The sequence below is a fragment of the Anomalospiza imberbis genome, chromosome 1 (assembly GCF_031753505.1).
Source record: "Anomalospiza imberbis isolate Cuckoo-Finch-1a 21T00152 chromosome 1, ASM3175350v1, whole genome shotgun sequence".
In the NCBI taxonomy this organism is placed as follows: Eukaryota; Metazoa; Chordata; class Aves; order Passeriformes; family Viduidae; genus Anomalospiza; species Anomalospiza imberbis.
In genome coordinates, this window is record NC_089681.1 from 77,572,337 (window position 1) to 77,590,974 (window position 18,638).

General features: G+C 35.0%; 1 protein-coding gene across 4 annotated transcripts in view; it reads right to left on the reverse strand.

The window, feature by feature from the left end:
- CDH12 (cadherin 12) overlaps window positions 1–18,638 on the reverse strand; it is a 537,195-nt gene that overhangs the window by 50,015 nt on the left and 468,542 nt on the right. For all 4 annotated transcript variants that reach the window (XM_068197278.1, XM_068197266.1, XM_068197271.1 and 1 more), the window contains one exon: window positions 16,584–16,751. In XM_068197278.1, the coding sequence (XP_068053379.1) occupies window positions 16,584–16,751 (168 nt within the window). The remainder of the gene's footprint in view (window positions 1–16,583; window positions 16,752–18,638) is intronic.

Sequence of the window (18,638 nt, forward strand, 5' to 3'; positions counted from 1 at the left end):
AGCCACACATCACAAAATGAGGCTCTGAGAAGCTGTACATTATGTAACTACAGGATAGATGACTTTCACATTTACCTGCTGAATTAAACAGTAGACAATGTTCCCTGTCGTTATCTCCTTACAATGCATGCTGTGTCAGCTTTTTCAGCTTCACAATATTTTCAGGTGAGGAACAAAATGACATTAGCACTGCTGGATTAGGAACAGGCTTACTCTTTTGTGAGCTAGTCATTTGGGCTATGGTACCTATACAATTGTCTGATTGCCTCTGAAAAAATCTCTTCTGTTTGCTTCCCACATCTGGCCAACAGTATGCAAAGTATACCAGAAGGCAAAATTTGCCTTTTTTCTTAGAAAAAATATCCATAAGTAAAGTCAGCTAATGCCAGCATTTACTTCTGGACATTACAGTGTATAGGTTTGTGTTACCCATTGACTGAGCTACTAAAGACTGAGCAATTATCATTCCACCACTTTTCTTTCCAAGAGAACATACTAAAGGAAGCTGTACTTCTTAGTGTTCTTCTAACAGCAGGAAAGGATGATTTGACACAAAATGGTGTCATTACAAGATAGTCTCAGCTATTTTTCAGATGTACTTCAGTGATTCTGACTAAAAAAATAAAATTTTACATAGTATTCATGATACAATCAGAAATCCTCCTATTATTAATGTCATTTACAAACACGTGTATTACTGGGTCTCTGCTATGCAAATTATGCAAAAAAGAGACCAAAAAGGCATTTATCTACACCTGAATCTTATATTAAGTTTCCACAGTATAATCTTAGCCCTGATGTCCTGGTCTTTTACAGGCACTTATACTGGATAACAGAAATCATTGCTGCAGACTTTGCTGTTTACATCCACAATTTTAGTGAAAATGAAATGTAAGATCATATTATCATACATTTTTCCATCTTTGACAAATTGATCTATTTTTAGTGATCTGAAAATCACTCAGATTCATTAAAACAAACATTTCCCTTAAAAATTCTGCACCTGGCTGAAAAGCATATGGCACTTAGATGAAGTCAAAGAAAGACTAAATTGTTTAGGTTTTTATCAGTTATTTTCAATGACTCGGCATTTCATCATTTCCAGAATTTCAACAGCAATAAAGATGGGGTCATCCAGACTAATTTGAAACTCAGAAGCAGTCTTCAACCCTGCAAGAGTCATATTTTGGAAGACGTAGTATGTAATTACAGTGCCATTGTCCTTCTGTGATATTATCTTCACATCACATGGAACCGTTAACTGTTCTACTGTGACAACCTTCTTTCAGAATAAAATACATGAAACAAATAATGTATAATGCTGTCAGCTCACAGAAAAACTTCAAAAGAATATAATACATAGCATGAAGCCCTCATTCCCTTCCTCCCCACCCTCAAACAATAGAATCCTAGAATCACAGAATATGCTGAGCTGGAAGGGACCCATCACGACCACTGACTACAACTCCTGACCCTGCACAGCACACCCTGAGAACCACACCATGTGCCTGAGAGTGTTGTCCAAATGCTTCTTGAATTCAGAAAGGCTCAGTCTTGGTAGGGAAGATGTTTGACATTATCAATACATGCTATACATCAAATGAGATAGAAAGACAGTTTTGTAGATTTTTATTTTTCTGTTTCTAGCAGACATTACTTCTTGCTGTGGACTTGCTGTGACAGTTTAGCATTATTCATTTTTTATTGTCCATTTTGCCTGTATACACTACTACCTCCATTTGCTATAGAGATATATTGAAACAGGCCTGAGTAATAGCCTTTTACTCCCAAAGGTCCTGAAAACCTTGTTCTCTTCAACTTCCAGGAATGATGGAACAAGCACTTTAGACAAACTTATGCAGCAGCTGGTAACACTGCTCAAACAGATCTGTCAGATTTTGTTGATGTGACTTCTCTGCCAACAAAAATTTTTCTTCTACTTGCATAAATCTCTTATAAATATGTTTTCTAAGTTTCCTCCTGTCTTTTGGGATATACCAAAGGAGAAAGCCCTGGCTTTCCTCAAACTGTACTACAAAATTGGACTCTGAAACTAGCTCCCCACTTACCTGATTTTAGTCAGGATAGTTTCATGTATAGGAAAGCTGGTAGCAATAAATATTGCTTTATTGCTTGGTTAGGATTTTCTGTTTCATATTGAGTGGCATCAGTGAGGATGATAAAAATAAATGAGTGATGATGCTGTTGAAGCTTCTAAGCTGAAATAACTGACAGGGGTAATTTCTTAGTCCAAAAATCATTCAGAAAAATGAGGCAGAGGTTAGCTAACAATTCATACACACTGCCTCTGCATTTCTAAAACAAAGATGGTTCCAAAGCACACAGCAGGAAGAAATCAGAGCTGAGTAAGTGACAGGTAATCAGTCATATTGACTGAAATACAGCACACATTTACAGTTCCTCTGACGTGATTAGATTAGTTTTCGTTTTTAAGGCTCAAAAGCTGTTCTGGGGTTTGATTTTTACTTACAAATATGTTAGGTGCTTTTTCATTTGTTTTTTACTTATAAAGAGGTTTTTTTGTTGTTTTTTCTCCACACTTGAAGTTTACACCATCATTTACCAAAAAGCCTTTCAAGTCTGATAGGAATAGCACATGAAAACCATTATTACTTCTTATCAGCAAAACAACCATTAAGAAATAACCCAGGTTAGCATCCAAGGACTTAAGCTAAATGCATAATGGCCATCAATCAAAGAGCTGTAAATGCTGTTCGAACACTTTTTCTAATCTGTCGCCATACTTGTACTGTGCAAGAATATTCTCTCCTGATTTTTCTTTGTCTACTTTTTTCAGCTTTCTGGCATTTGCCAAAGTATTGCATTGCAGTGGATCACAATAGCATGATTCTTAAAGGCAAAAACACTGAAATAAAATAATTTCTCTCTCTTTCTTCTAAACCTTTAATGTTTCCTCAGGAGGAAAAAAAAAAAAAAAAACAAAACAACAAAACAAAGCAGCAAACCAACAAAACAAAAATAAACAAAAACCCAACAAAAATTTAAAAAAACACCCCACAACAACAAAAAGAAAGTCCAAAACCACAAAAACCAAACAAAAACCCAAACCCACCACACAGTGTATTGTAATATTCTTGTTAAATTAAATTACCAAAGCATTTTAATTTTTACCCTGACTCAGGTTGTAAAGACACTGATTTATGTCTGTTTAGGAAGAATCATAAGGCAACATTTCATATTTTCTCACTGGTGCTTTAACTACAGTGTAATAGGCAAAGAAAAGTATAACGTAAATATATAAGCATATACTCAATATATTAAACCTGCTACATCAGCTACAGCTAATCAGCCTAAAAAATAGCAGCATCTGATGCATATGCTCCTAAAACTAGGGATATGTGATTTAGCAGAGCAGTGAGATGCATTCGTGCCTTTCCTGGATGTGGCTCTGTGCCCTGAAGAGGGGCTGGGGCATTGTGTGGGAAAAAAAAGCCAGGCTTTGTCACCATGTGCCTGATGCAGGTCACAAATGATCTGGGATGGTCTTGTAAAACTTCAGTTATGGAAGTTATGAAAAGACTCCTTCCAACTTTTAACCCACTGCACTGAGTTTATGGCCTCATTAGACATAACCACGCTTAAAAATTTTTGATTATCTTCTGTGGATTCCAAACTCCACACCTAGAAAAATGCATCCCCCAGTGCTGCAGAGATTGTGGATGTCCAAGGGTCACCAGTACTTTAAAGGAAAATGAACAGAAACAAAAACGATTTTGAGTTTTATCCTACCCTAGTTTAGGATAATCCACGTGATGGAGCTTCCCCAGAGCTGGCAGCTACTGAGCCAGAACTCTATCACCCTCTGAGGTGAGCTAGCAGACTGTGTTTTTGAAGCAATACTCCTTCCACCTTCCTAAAGGGAAAATTATGTTCATTATACTAGTATAATTTTTGTATACTGAAATATTCAGTATAATCATTTGCTGGGTTTTTTTTTTTTCTAATTAAAAGGTGATGTTGTCATATAGCTTTCTAAAAATAGACCTACCCACTGCATGTCAGAGAATAATTCCACAGTCATGAACATCCCCCTTGCTGAAGCAAGTGTTCAGGAAATGGGAAATGCCATTTCATTTTTATTATCTCAAGATAGTCAAGCCCACAGCTTTTGCCTCCAAAGTGTGCTGGTTGTTGCATAAAGAATACCTGTTGCAACAGAGAGTACTCTGTTTAACAACATAATGTAGAAATAATTATTGAAGCTGTTGTTTGGAGCCACTCACACTCAGATGTGTGTCCTAATACTGAGGCAAGGATAACTTAATCTTCTTTGAAGATCTTAAATCATCTTTGTATGGTAGAATAGTTTTACCAAGAGGGGAAGAAAATACTCAGTTCTAGAAATTCCTTGAGTTTATAAAAAATAGTTTCGTTTAGACAATATGGCATTTCCTTATTCCAACAGGCTGAGGAGAACTAATCAAGTTCCTGAGTAACTGTTTTAATCCTGATGTTGTTGTATGAAAGTTCCCACCTTTGTTACTGTTTCTTTTTGTGAAAAATTTGATTTTTCCAATGCATTCACATGTTAGAAAGTGTAGCTTTCTGTAACTCTGAGAGCTTATGTGGAAAACCAGTTCCACATGATCAGTTTCATTATGTATCATAACCAATGAAGACTTGTACTGCTAGTATCCAGTCTACTAATTAGAAATTACTATGAAACAAAATAATCCAATCAGAGAAATAATTTTCAGGGGGTATAGTCTAAAAGCTTGAATCAATTGTTTTGTATGCAAATTTTATAGTGGTTATAACGAATTATCAAGGTGTAGCATGTCTTATAGGTAGATAGAAAAAAAGTTTTCAGAAGATGTCTTTCCTTTTTCAGAATCCCAGGTAGCATGTAATTGGCATTTATCAGGTAGGTTGGTTGGTAATACTCCAGTGATCACACTGTCACCATGAAGTAAATCAATACACTTGTTCCCTCTATAAAATTTAAATTGAAAGATACACATGAAACATTAACATGATAAAAAGTACTTTTTCAAGGATGGGACATAGAGTTTGTAATGCTCTGCTTAACATCCCTGCTTCTTAAATATTGTATTTATCACTCTGGCACAAGATATAATAACACAACTTTTACTACGATTCATTCACTCTTAAGAACATGGTCAAACCATTTACTTTAAGATCTAAGCCAGGTGTTCTAAATCATCTGTATTGGAAGAATAATTTTTCTCTTCATCGACTAAGGAAATTAGTTTCCTGTTTTAAGTCCTCCAAGTCACACCTCAGTCCTATCCCTAAAATCACCTAAACAAAGCATGCTCAATATCTGTATTACTCAAAAAACTCCTTGTGAAGACCTGAGTTTTACATATGCTTTAAGAACATTTCATGCAAATTATTTTTCCCTGAACTCCATTATTACTTTTCTTCCCCATGAAGGCACATACTGAGGCCAAAAATTACTGCTTTTAAAGATGAAACTGTGAAATCATCAAGTACAAGTTTATAATAGTTTCCTATTCTTTGTTTCAAGTTTTGGTTTACTCTCTGCTGTTTCCTTAAATGCTTGTGATTTAGTGTGTAATATAGATAAGAAAATATTGATATAATGGGATAGCAATTACGTATTTTGTATTTGTCTTCTCTTATACTTTATAGCAAGTATGCTCAGCTTATCACAAGTGATCTTTATTCTTCATAATTTAAGTGTTTTAAGTAAGCTCTCTCTATAAATACTGCTCATTTTTCTATGAAATGCAAATGTAGTGAGTGCTTAATTACAGGTCCTTCTTTTGTGAGCACTAGACAATCAGATTTACAAATTCAACAAATTTTCCACAGAAGCCACTAAGAATAAAACAATTGTCATTAATTCAGGACAAAACTTAAAAGATATACTCTAGAATATTTCTGTGGTTTTTTTTGTTTGTTTGGTTTTTTTTTTTTAATAGCTTTCTCTATGCAAATATACTAAAGACATATTTTGGATTCACAGAAGACAGTTACAAACTGCTAAACTGCTTGGTATCTTCAGCTCAGCTCCTACTACTGTCACTAGGAACATGTGGATTGTTGCAAGCACTTGGGCATCCCATTTAATGCTTCTACAAGGAGTGGAGCACTGCTGAAAATCTGCATAAAACTGCAGTTCTTAGATATTTTTGAAAATCATGAGCCTAAACTATTGTGATTATAATTAGATAATTACATATGGTCTGTTTCACTTTATGTTGCCCTGTAGTCTCTAAATTTTCAGAAAGTAAGCTCACCATGGTGAGAAGCAGAAAGGATATTTTGAATTCTTACTTAGATGGAAGACCTCAGGGAAAAAGGCATATGCTGCCAGAACTGATAGTGACACAGCAAGTGGCACTGTTGTCAGTGATTCACTTTGGAACCAATACTCAAAGCATTGCAAGGCAACCCCATGCTGTTAAATCTGTAGGCTTAGCTACTTTTCAATATCAGAGTAGGCGGAGATGCATGGGGCTTTTAAGACATACCAAGGTTACTGAGAGTAATTTCATGCATCCAATCTAAATACTCTCTGTGTTTTGAATGAATAATTTCTTTGTCATTCTCCACAGAAAACACATTGTAGTGGAATGAATGACATGATTCCTGCCAAAGGTTGTTGAATTTCTATGAACTGTATTTATTTGCACCTTCTCTACATAAGGTAGCAGGTGTAAAATAGCATTATTAATAATAATCTACTATGATGATAATTATAGTGTTTAAAAACAATTTACCTAATCTTTCCATTAATGATCAATTACTACTTTGAGAAGATTATTGGAGGGAAATGAATTAACAACAGAATGTTATTACAAATAGTTAATATTTAATTTCTAATCACTATTGTGCTCATTTGTATTTCTTGAACTATTGTTTACAGTGCAATCAGAGCATTGCACTTCAGCCAGTGAGAAATAACCTATATTTTCCATTGGCTATGGAGTAGTTTAAAGAAATAGCTATACTTGGGCTTATGCTCTGCTTTGCAGCTAAGGGTTCAGTCTCTCTCAGTTTAGATCTTTAAACAGGTTTTTTGTTTCATTCAATGCATACTCCAAACAGTCCTCAGATAACCTTTGCTACTTATGCATTCTTGATAAAGTTAAAAAACAGTATAAGTGCATCAGACAAAGAATTTGCTAAACACTTTGTGTTTTGAGAATCTGTGGTAATTGAATATCTCCCCCTCCAGTTTATTTCTCAGCTTTCTTCCAATTAGTATGCTTTGGTTGGGAATTCAGTTATTCAGTCTGAATAAAATGATTCACTCTTCAAGATGCTTTATGATTAAGAACATGCAACAGTGACAGCTACAACAAAGAAAATTTCCAGGGAGTTTTTACTATGGTTACATGCACTTTGTGGGGAAAATCAGCTCTTACTAAAAGTGCATGAAGAATTCCAATATGGAAAGGAATAAGAAAAAAATAAGAGAAAGTTGGATTAAGTGAAAATAGAAATTTTTATAGAGGTTAAATTTTAACTCCTTTATATTGGACACACAAATAATGATAGAAGACTACTTAACTGTGGGGTACTGTGACCCAAAGAGGGCTGCATGGCCTAGATTACAAAGCATAAGCTCAAACAAGTTACAATTATACAAAGAAATTTCATGTACCGGCCAGACTTCATGGCCCAGAAGCCAGCCAATATAAATGGCCTAATTCCTTGTTTTTAAATTCTTTTGCCTACACTAAAATAGGTCAATTTCATGGAAAGTGACTGCAGAAAATAATTCCTGACCTGTACTAATTTCTCTAAATGCCCTGAATTTCTCTGGGAAAGATTTACTTGGTGTTGGTCAAAAGTATGCCCTGGACTGTTCTAAGACTAACAGTACAGACAACGTAAAACTTCAGGAACTTTCCCAGATATCCTCAAGTCCTTCTTTTGCTTTGAAAAGCAAAATGTAATAAGCCATTGTACATCTTTTAGTGTATGTAAAAATGCCCATAATTTCACTGATTAAATGGTGGTGAAGGGAAAAGAAGGGAAAGGCTTTTTTATGACTACCTGTCAAATGTGTAACTCAAGTGAGTGAAATAGAAACAGCAGGCAAGGGTAACTGATCTGTGTGACAGGGTAGTGGCCTAAACAATTAACATGAAGATGTAAAGAGTTTATCTGGGATGGTGAAGACTCATGGTTTCAGTATAGCAAAATATGGAGAAACTCAGAGCTGGAAGTGATTCAGCAAAGCATAAATTCTTTTTGAAATGCTACCATTGGGAAAGAAAAGAAAAACCTACTTGTGGAGTTGAAGGAGGAGATGGCCACAATCTAGTTATACAATAAAATGAGATCAAGGATAAATATGTGTCTCTCACACAGTAGAGTGGAGACAAGAGTGCATGTTGAAAATAACAATATACAGGACGAGGAAGAAAGAGAGGCCAAAGAATGATGAGACAGGTGAGAAACAAATGCAAATAGTAGAGAAGTGTGAGACTTGGAAGGAACCCAGAATAAAGAGGAACTACCTTTGGTTCTCCTCTGATTCCTGTAAGAGTCCTGTGCAAATACTGGCCAGCTGGTATTTTTTGTTGTACTGATTTGACTGTAGTTTTACTGATGCTAAAGCAGTAGTGAGTCAAAGGTATTGCAATCCAAAATGGGTGCTGTTTTCATGATTGGCTTGCAATTGCATGACCCCATTTCTGGAGCCTTTGCATTCCTATCTTCCATCACTGTATGAAATGGTTGGTTAAAGTACATGTTTAATTCAAGAATGAAGTTTTTATTTACTCAAAATTCACAAGTAGGTGAAAATCAGACTTGCATAAGATTTTCTGACATTAAACAATATAAGCTTGGTTAACAGGACCAAGCTGGTGTTTTTTCCTTTTATGTCTTATGGCACAGACATTGGAAAATTAAAGATAGAGAAAAATCAGGATTTGACCTATTCTCCTTTTCTGATTCAAAGCAAGTTCTAGGTCAGTCTCACAACTAATCTCTGCCTGCAGGCTAGTCTGCAATGAATCTGTCCACCTGTCCTGTGCAGGTATCTCCCAATTGGTGTAACATAAGTAATTAGTTGCTGGAACTGAATTAGGGCATTTTGTCTGCGAGGCAAATTCTTTAATCAATGAAAGATGGACTCATTTTCATTCTGAGATTCAACTGCTGTATATAAAGCAAAACCTTTAACAGAAATACAGAGAGAAACTATACTTCCATACCTAAATTACAGAGAGTAGAACAACTTCCCAGAAACTCATGCAGACTTGTTAAAATGCTTAATTAGGCAGATCTGAACCTTAATCCTGAGTATGTTTTCTAGCTAAAGAAAAGTAAGCTTTCTAGTTCTAAATTGTCCAAGTAAGGAGGGAATAAACCTCCCTCACTTATTTTTAAATCAAATCTCTGCTTTCATTATTTATTTTTTTTATATTAGTGAACAGAATAATTTATTAATCACATGATCTTTTTCTATACATTTCTAATGCACTACTGTGTGGGATTTGTGTTGCATTCTTCTGAAATCTTTAACAGTAGATACCTTTGTCTCTCACAAGCCACTCATCCAAAGCAATGGATTAAAATATTTTGTTTTCTATCTCTTGTGGACCAAGAAGACCTCTTCCTTGTGCTCTGCTTCTGAACCAATTTTTCAATATAATCTGAGCTAGACTTATTCAAAGTCACTTGAATGGAACCAGCCACAGTTAGCTTACTGAGTTAAAAACTGACCAGCTTTAATCTAGTAAAACTTAGGACAATTAATGCATGTGCAATTTCTGTGATGTACTAAAGTTTTAATAATATATAAATAAGTAACTATTATAAGAATTTTCAATCTAAAAAGTGTGTAGCCATATGTATAAAAAAGGCAGGCTATTCCTGGTTCAGCACTTTGTTGTTCTTTCTTTTTAAATATTTCTACAGATTGTAGTACTTGACAGTAAGCCTATTAAAATAATCTGCAAACCAATAAACAATCACAGATAAAAGAATTCCATCTAAAGGGTGGAATATGTAAAGCCCGTTCCTAATATATAATGCATAATATGTCTATATAATAGATCATCCAGTTAATAGATCATTCAAGTGCCATGCCACGGTTAAATACCTAAGAGAATAAAGGGCTAACTTATGTTTGCAAAGGTCCTTTTCACTTACACTGAAATTCCTGGAATTGCACAAATGATAGGTGTTTTTCTGTTTCTGAATTGTCTATTTTATGAACTTCGTTCTCTAAGATTATTGTTTCCTCTGCTGTCTCCAATAGAGGATTTACTATATTCTATGGAATGCACTGTACTGGCCCCAGGTGAAATCCAAATCCAATTACCTGCAAACTCCTACAGTATGGACTGATGTGCAAGGTTGTACGAATGATCCCTCAACCTTGCTTCATTTAAGATGTCACCACCAGAAAGATGAATGTTGTGTTTCTGTTTCCAAACATTTTAGCATTTCTGGAAATTTTCCATGTTCTTTTATGCAAATTATCTTGAAGTATTTCACTGAGTTGCTTTTGGAAAGACCAATGACAGCAAAATAAATGGCCCTTGTGATGTCGAGGCCTTGCTCTATAGGTGTCTGAATATGTTAAATGTGGTTGCAAACCCACCCTGAGATAATGATTTCTGACCACCAGAGATGCATTTTTTTTAAAAGCAATGACATGCACAAGTAGACAAAATTCAAATATTAGGTTCAAACCTTGATTACCTTCTCTTCTACTAGAAAAAGCTTTTAAACATTATCTCACAAAATTTGCTTCTGTTAGCTGGAAATGATGTGATAAAATATAGCTTTTTCCAAATAGTTCTTTTGGGTTAAGAAAAGCAAATTCAGAAAGTGTCACATGAAAAAATACACACCATAAAAAGAAACCAAACTTATTACTGACTTAATAAGACACTTGCAATCTTTTATTTGCTAATAACAAAATAAATACTTTATAAATTTTAAAAATCAATTGCATTCTTCTTTTTCAGGGCCTTATTCTCTAAAAGCATATCTATGTCATATTAAAATAAAAAGATATATTATCCATTTGACTAAAATGATTCACATGTGCTTTTATTGCTCAGCATATAGGAGTTTATATCTCTAAATTGTTTTCACACTCACTCTGTCAGCAGTGAACAAAAAAGACCAGTAAACTGAAGTATAATAAACTTAGAAAGTATGAATCCCCCACTTCACTTAATTTGTTTGATTCCATAAAGAATAATTTATACCAACTAATATGCAGATTTTGTAATTTAAATGTTGAAGTAATTATAACCCATCCATTTTTTTCTTGAAGCTTATTTTAAGAATTGGAAACAAGCCACTGCTGTCCTAGCAGCTTGCTCAGACTGATCCTCTCCTTGATGAGTTAAGGGTTAGCCCATTATCTTTCAAGAATTTTGTGCTTAAATATGTTTTTACTTAGCCAGCTATCATGTACAGAAGTAGCTGAGAGAGAAAGGCCTTTGGTCCCCTTGTGGACCAGCATGCATGCATACACGTACACAGCTTTTGTCCACTCCTCTCTGCTCAAAGGCACTGTTGTGTTATACCAAATTTGTTTTCAATTACCTGAACATTATTGTTATGGTAGGAAAAGTACTTACCATTCCAGTCATTGCCTTTTTTTTTTCCTCTTGTTTTGTTAAAAATAAAATTTTGATATGAAATATTTATTTTAATATTTACAAAAAAGACCTACCTTTAACAATGAAACGTGCACAGCAATGCAGAAAACTGCTGTAGTAATGAAGAGGCAGGGAAGAAAGAAAATACTTCTGGAAATAAATTTATACTAATAAAATAATTCAGATTAATTTTTTTCCTACTAGTTTTAAAGAAAATATCAGTTTACTGAAGTGTCAGTTTTCTGAAATGTAGGCCAATAGATACCTGCAGGTCAAACAACTCTGACAGAAATATATGTTTAGAGGTTTCCTCTCTGTTACGCTCCTCATTACTAGGAGACATGCAAGGTGGGAGTTCCCCACTGAACACATTCAAAAGCACAGGTTCTAAATAAAAAATTCCATGTTCAGCAGGATAGTCAATGGTTTTTCATTACTGGATGCTGATAACCCATCCAAACCTGCCTGTCTCCTTAAAGGACACTCAACGAGATGAAGGTGTTTCGTGATACATTTTTTTGCAAGCTTGTAATGTATTATTTATCAATGTAGCTTCTTCCAAATATTAATAATATATGTTCTCCTACTTCTGCTCTGAAATATTTTTTTTTTCTCCAGCTTTACTAAGTTCGAAAATAAATTCAAACTTTATCCTGTGAAATATGAGGTGATCTATAGCATGGCTTCTTTGGCATAAGTCCTTTGAAAAACTATGGTCCTGATTATGTGACACAAAAACATTAACCTTGCAGCAGTTTGTGTTAAAGGACCTTTAGTCCTTTTTTTCAGTCTGCACTTCCTGGCCTTGTTGACCAACGACGAGCAATGGGATACTGGAGGTCTCAATCCCAGCAACACCTGGGGGTCCTGACCTCTTGCCAGGCCTGAACTTGGCACCTACGAAGACTGGATTTTAAAGTCTTATTTTTCACATAAACTAAAATTTTTCACAAGTATCCTTTTAGCTATGGTAGTCAAGTAAATGAAAAACTCCATTTCCTGGCAGGTAATTACTCCAAATCATTGCAATGCTTTCAAGGAAAAAAAAATGAAAAATACAGTTGTTATGTGTGAAATACAATTCATACTCCATTTTTTGTCACTTAGTTATTTTGTTTAGCTGTAATTAGCCTGGTGTCTCTGTGAATTTCAGGCACACTATGCATTGTAACCAAACAGGGCTGGCTAAGTAAATCCCCATTGATCAAGACTGTTGCCTGTAACACATTAAAAAAAAAAAAAAAAAAAAAAAACCCAAAAAAAGAAACCTTGACCAATACACTGGGGTCTCTATACTGACATTTTAGTTCGTAAGACTTGTTAAATGTTTGTTATTTTCAATATCAACACAAACTTCCAATCTCGTTCTCATCTGTTTTGTTGAGCATCACTGGTGTAATTTTTCTTTTGTGACATTTGATATAACAGAAAGAAAAGGTTTTCAACCTTACTAGAACGCAAAGTACAGGACAAGCTTGGTCTCTTGTGTGTGATTTATTTTGCTTCTTCATAGCAACAATTGGGCAAAGATGTCATAACTGCAATTCATGCATTAAATGAGACCTGGAGGCTATCTTCTTCAAAGAGGATGATATATTCCATGGTTTCTTTGTGTCATGAAAATCATCTGACATTATGTGAAAATTGTGCATTTTTGCACCACCACAGTAGATGCAAGCATACAACAAAATATAAAATAGTAAGGTCCCTAACAACAAAGGAAGTAAAATATACAACTAAAGACCAGGATGGGAGTGAGCACTGGGCACATGAAGCTTGCCAATGTACTGAGTTTTCAGTCTCCAAACTGTTACATTATTTCCTGATGTACCCATGGTACCCTTTAAGCAGCAAAGGTTTCAGCTGAAGGGAAGGAGCAGACTGCAACTGTAGGCAGTTTAACAAGCACTGAGGATGAAGGCAGTAAGAATGATGGTACAAAGAGGCCCTCTGGGATGATTTGCTTATTGATTAGGTTTGGAGCATCCCACAAGTGCTTTGATAGCATGTCATGAAACTAAAGGAGATATCATGCGAGGTCTGATAAAATAAAAAAGTCTTAGGATTGAAATTTAGGCTAGCAAATGAAACCTGAAGATAAGGACGTTCATAGTAGCATAGTTGAACTAGTCTCACCATGTACAATCAGGTGAAAAAGATTGAAAGGTAGAGCTTCAAATGTCTGGCTGAGAAGAAGTGGTGAGTAGAAGTGAGTCAAAATATTAGAATGTTGGAGCACTTATTAAAGAATAGGAAAAATTGTGAAATTCATTTTGACCATGAGAAAAATAGGCTTATGACAGTTTAAAAACTTTTCTATGACCATTGTGATACCTAGTGAAAGGTTCAGGACAAATTTTAGCTGTTGGAAAGAACAAAATTAGAAAAAAAAAAAAAAAAGCAAAGTTATGTAGTTCAGACAAAGGGTGCAGTTATGAGAATTCTGCATTCTTCACTGGAGAATGCTACAAAAGGAGATGACAGCCCAGTAGGAAATGCAGAAGTGGTAGTTCGTGCAGAATCAAACTAGGGACCAGTAAAGAGGAAAAAGAAAGCCATAATGTAAAGCCAAGGGTTAAAATGGGACCCAGTTACCTAGTACAGGTAACTTTAATGCTTAATGCTAAAAAAGAATATCAGCATTATACTTGTGTTAAATATCTGTGGAAAGGAAGAAAATCAGTCAGGCAGCATAGTATCAAGGAGCAAAGTATGCAGGAAAGTCCCAGCAGACTTTGTCCATGGAGGAATAATGATGGTTGTGAATGGAACAATCTTTGTCAACTAAGACTTAAAAAAGAGGACAGTATTACCATTAGCTATTCAGGAAAAGTTCCCTAGTTATTCTACACTATAGAACAATTAATTAGTTTAAATGCAGTACTTGTGCAGGAGCAATAAAAACTAGAATTACAAGATAGTTGTATTCAGTTAAATAAATAATAAGATGAAAGTGAAAATAAATAAAACTGAGGCATATTTCTATAAAAATTCTGAATGGGATAGCTGAGACTGTTAAATCAGTACGGGTGGTGTGGATTCTATCTAGGGATATCATTTAGAAAACCCACAGCAAATGCACATATCCATTAAAAGGAAAATCTGTAAGGGCAAACAAAATAGCTAATAAAAGAAAGAACACATCTTTCAAAAAAATGAAATTGTGTCTCAGAGAGGACAATAGAAAGAACCATAAAACCTGCTTTATCTATAAAACCAAAATAAAGAAGACAAAAAATGAGTTTGAATAAATCTCTGCAAACAAGCTAATAATAATTGTCTTTTAAGACATCAGGAAGCAAAAGCCTGAGAGGAACTGTATAAAGCCAGCCCAAAACTGAAATACAGAAGTGCTCAGAAAAGATAAGATCACAAATGTAAAACTTACTACATTTTTTTATTTATTGTTAGTGTAGAAAAACTGGGGATTTTTTTTCTATCCTAGAACTTTATAGGGGACTCAGGAGAAGGTTAAATTAGCTATAGAAGCAGTTGTGGAACAAACAGACACAACAGTAACAAATCATTTGGATTAGCTGTTACATGCCCAAGAGCCTGAAGAATGAAATAAGGGAACTATTATTATGTGCAATATTTTGCTTCAAACCACTGTGGCAAAAGAAGGCTTGGAGGTATAATATAACACTGATTTTTTTTTCCCAAAAGTTCTCCAGGGAGTTTAGGGGAGATAAGGATGGATATGACTGACATCTACAGGCAAAACAGTAGGAGCAGATTTACTCAATTCAGAGAGAATTTCACATACTGAAAAAAGAGAAATCAACACAGCTTCTCTAAATAAAGCTGATGTTTTGCAGTTCTTGCTGAATTCTTTGAAGAGGTTAATATGCAGGCAATTACATAAAGATGGATTAAAAACAAATGAGGGGAAGTTGTTAGTTGTATGACATATATTAGTCTGTGTACCTCTGACAGGGGATGTGGACTCTGAAATTTAACATAAATTTCAGAGCAATGGGGCAATTTGCTGCATGAAAAATACATTGAGGGTTGTTAATACAAAGACACCATTAGAACTAAATACAATTAGAAAATATGGAAGTTTTATGAAGTATTGCTTGGCCTGTTTGTGGATAACATCTAGACACTAGTGTAAGAGACAGAAGGAAGGACCAAATGGGTCCTTTTTGTAACATTATCTTTCTTACATGCCTGTAAAAACACAATAACTTTTCAGACTGAGTAAAAGAAGAAGAATTTTTATATGAGTGAAAACTTCACAGTTGCAGATATGGTTTTGTACCTACGGAGAATTCATGATACATATAGTGGGGTTTCAATTCATGGGCAAGAAAGAGCTGCAAAGTAAACAGATGCTGTAATCTTACCACAGATTCATGCGATATATTCTCATATTAATTAGCCTTACTAAGGAATTTTAGCAGCTAATTGTTTTGGCATAGTTATCAAGATATAGTCTTGATTAGTTTCTGCATTTTTAAGGTACAGAATATACAAAACTTCAGTAAATTTATGGAGACGAGTAAGTGACAATCGTCCTAATCATACACAGACTATGAAACTCTTTAAATTAGCATACTTCTGAAAAGCTTCATTTAAACTAACCGATGTGAAACATAATAAATTATCAGTGAATGATCACTGTTTTGAGGCTGTAAATGTTTTCAGGGACAGATAAAATCTTCTGGGCCAAGACATAAAGATCAGTCCCTGAATATTGTAACAATAACCCTTAGCATGAGTTAGCTCTGCCTTTGGTACCTGGAAGTCTCAGGCTGATTTTGTAGAATGATGGTATATATCCTCTTAAACATTCAACTCATACTTTCAAATTGAGCTTTATATTATTTTTAAAAAACAGGATATCTGATTTTTTTCATCATATACTGTTCTTTTTCCAGGATCTCACTTTCTTATCCACAGGACTTTTCCAAATAAATACTTTTGGTCTTGCTTATTTGAAAATCAGTGCTTTGGAATATTACATACTCTTAGGAAATCTGGGTGGGTTGTCGTTGACATCCGTGAGAGTAATGTTTACAGTGGTAGTACCAGCTAGTCCTCCCAGCTGTCCTCCCATGTCCTTGGCTTGGATTAGAACTTGATACTGTTCTTTCACTTCTCTGTCCATATTTGGCAAAGCCGTTCTTATTACACCTATGAGAAGAAATGGGAAAGAAAAGGAGCAAATAAATAAAGGGCTGTGATTGTCTACTCTTATAAATTAATACTGGATCTCTTGAACCAGGAATAGAATTCTTCTGAATGGGCTGATGAGAGAAGGCTACAAAAAACATGCAAATCACTCAGGCTTTTTGGAAGTGTGTTTGTCATCTATTCAACCACTCAAAATGACTGTTTTGTCTTTTCAATCAAGACATGAATGGATGAAAAAGAATGGTGCGTTTTCACTAGTGATATGAATGCTGTGATCATAAGTTTTCCACATCAGAGATGAGGAATGCTGCCTTGTACAGAGTAAGGCAATGTGGGAAAAGGTGGCATTGCATTGCAGAGCCTGCATCTTCAATGGTTTCCAACCATTCACTTGACAATAAATTCAAATTATTGTAGGCCAAGACAGTGTTCCTCTGTACAAAACGAGGTCTTTATTAGAAGACTCTTTCTTTCCTAGAAAAAAATTTCTTGATATAGCACAAAAATGCAGCAAAAAATTGAGGAATTTCCTTTTAAAAAGGACTTATATATCACAGTAAGGCATGACTTTTAGTCTTTAGTGATATTGGACAGCTGCTATCTAAGCAGATATGCCATTATCTCCCTTTGGATATGCTAAGAATATATAGAATAAAAGGAAGACTTGGAGAGAGAAAGGGGGAGAGAAAGGGACAGCTACTACTGAACAAACAAATTAGCTGCTGAGGTTGTATAAAGCTGAAATGTTTGGGGTTCTAAAGGCTTTTTCTTGAAATCAAATATGTAGGAGAAATTACATGTGTTCATCAAAATTTTACAAATGTGAATAACATTACAAAATGCTATTTTTTCAACAACAGTTATCAGAAAATGTCTAGGTGCACATTGATGCAGATAACATACAAAATTAAAAAAAAAAAAAAAAACTGGAAGTATGACCTTCCTGGTTATTATTGATTTAGAAAGTATTATTTTCTAGTATTAAACAATTTGATGTCAAAAGCATGTTTTTTACCTGGTGTTAAAATGGGTCTAGAATGGCAAGAAGCAAACTTTAAGGACCATTCTATCTTTATAGCAACTAACCATTGCTGTCTTTACAAGTTAGAATTGAAACCACTAGCTTATAACACTTTTTCAGAGTCTAGAAATAACGTTGACCTAAATCTGCTATTTCTGGAACCTATTAAAAACTCCCATTGAATTGAACTCTGTAACAATTTCCTTTCTTGCTACCTGTAACATGATGATAATGACAATATTAGGAATCACCATTTTCCTGCCTCAGGATGGCATGTAATATACTCAACGCAGTTTGCTCCAAACTGAAATCTTGAATTATAAAAGTGCAAAGAATGTGTAAATATCCATGAGGTTCAGAAAAAGAATATTTTTGCAAATAGGATTAACTTTACAGGTGTCCTCTTGAATCTCTTAATTAATGCTTAATTCGGCATTGTGGAGGCTATATGTTTCACACTATTTTACAAAATCATTGGTATGTTCATTCCAAGAAGACAAGACCTATGGGAATGAAAGGCCTCGTGTGTCATTCTAAGAAAATTAAATATAAGAATTACAGAATCAGAATATGCTAGGTGGAAAACCACCCATCAGGATCATTGAGTGCAACTCTGTGTCTGCGCAGGACACCCCAAGAGTCACAGAATGTACCTGAGAGTGTTTGTACAAGTTCTTAATGAACTCTGTCACGCTGTAGCTGTGACCACTTCCCTGGGGAGCTGTTCCAGTGCCCAACCACCCTCTGGTGAAAACCCTTTCTCTGATATCCAACCTAAACCTCCCTTGACTCAGCTTCATGACATTTCCTTGAGTCCTATCACTGGTCATGAGAGAGAAGAGATCAGTATCTGCCCCTCTTCTTCC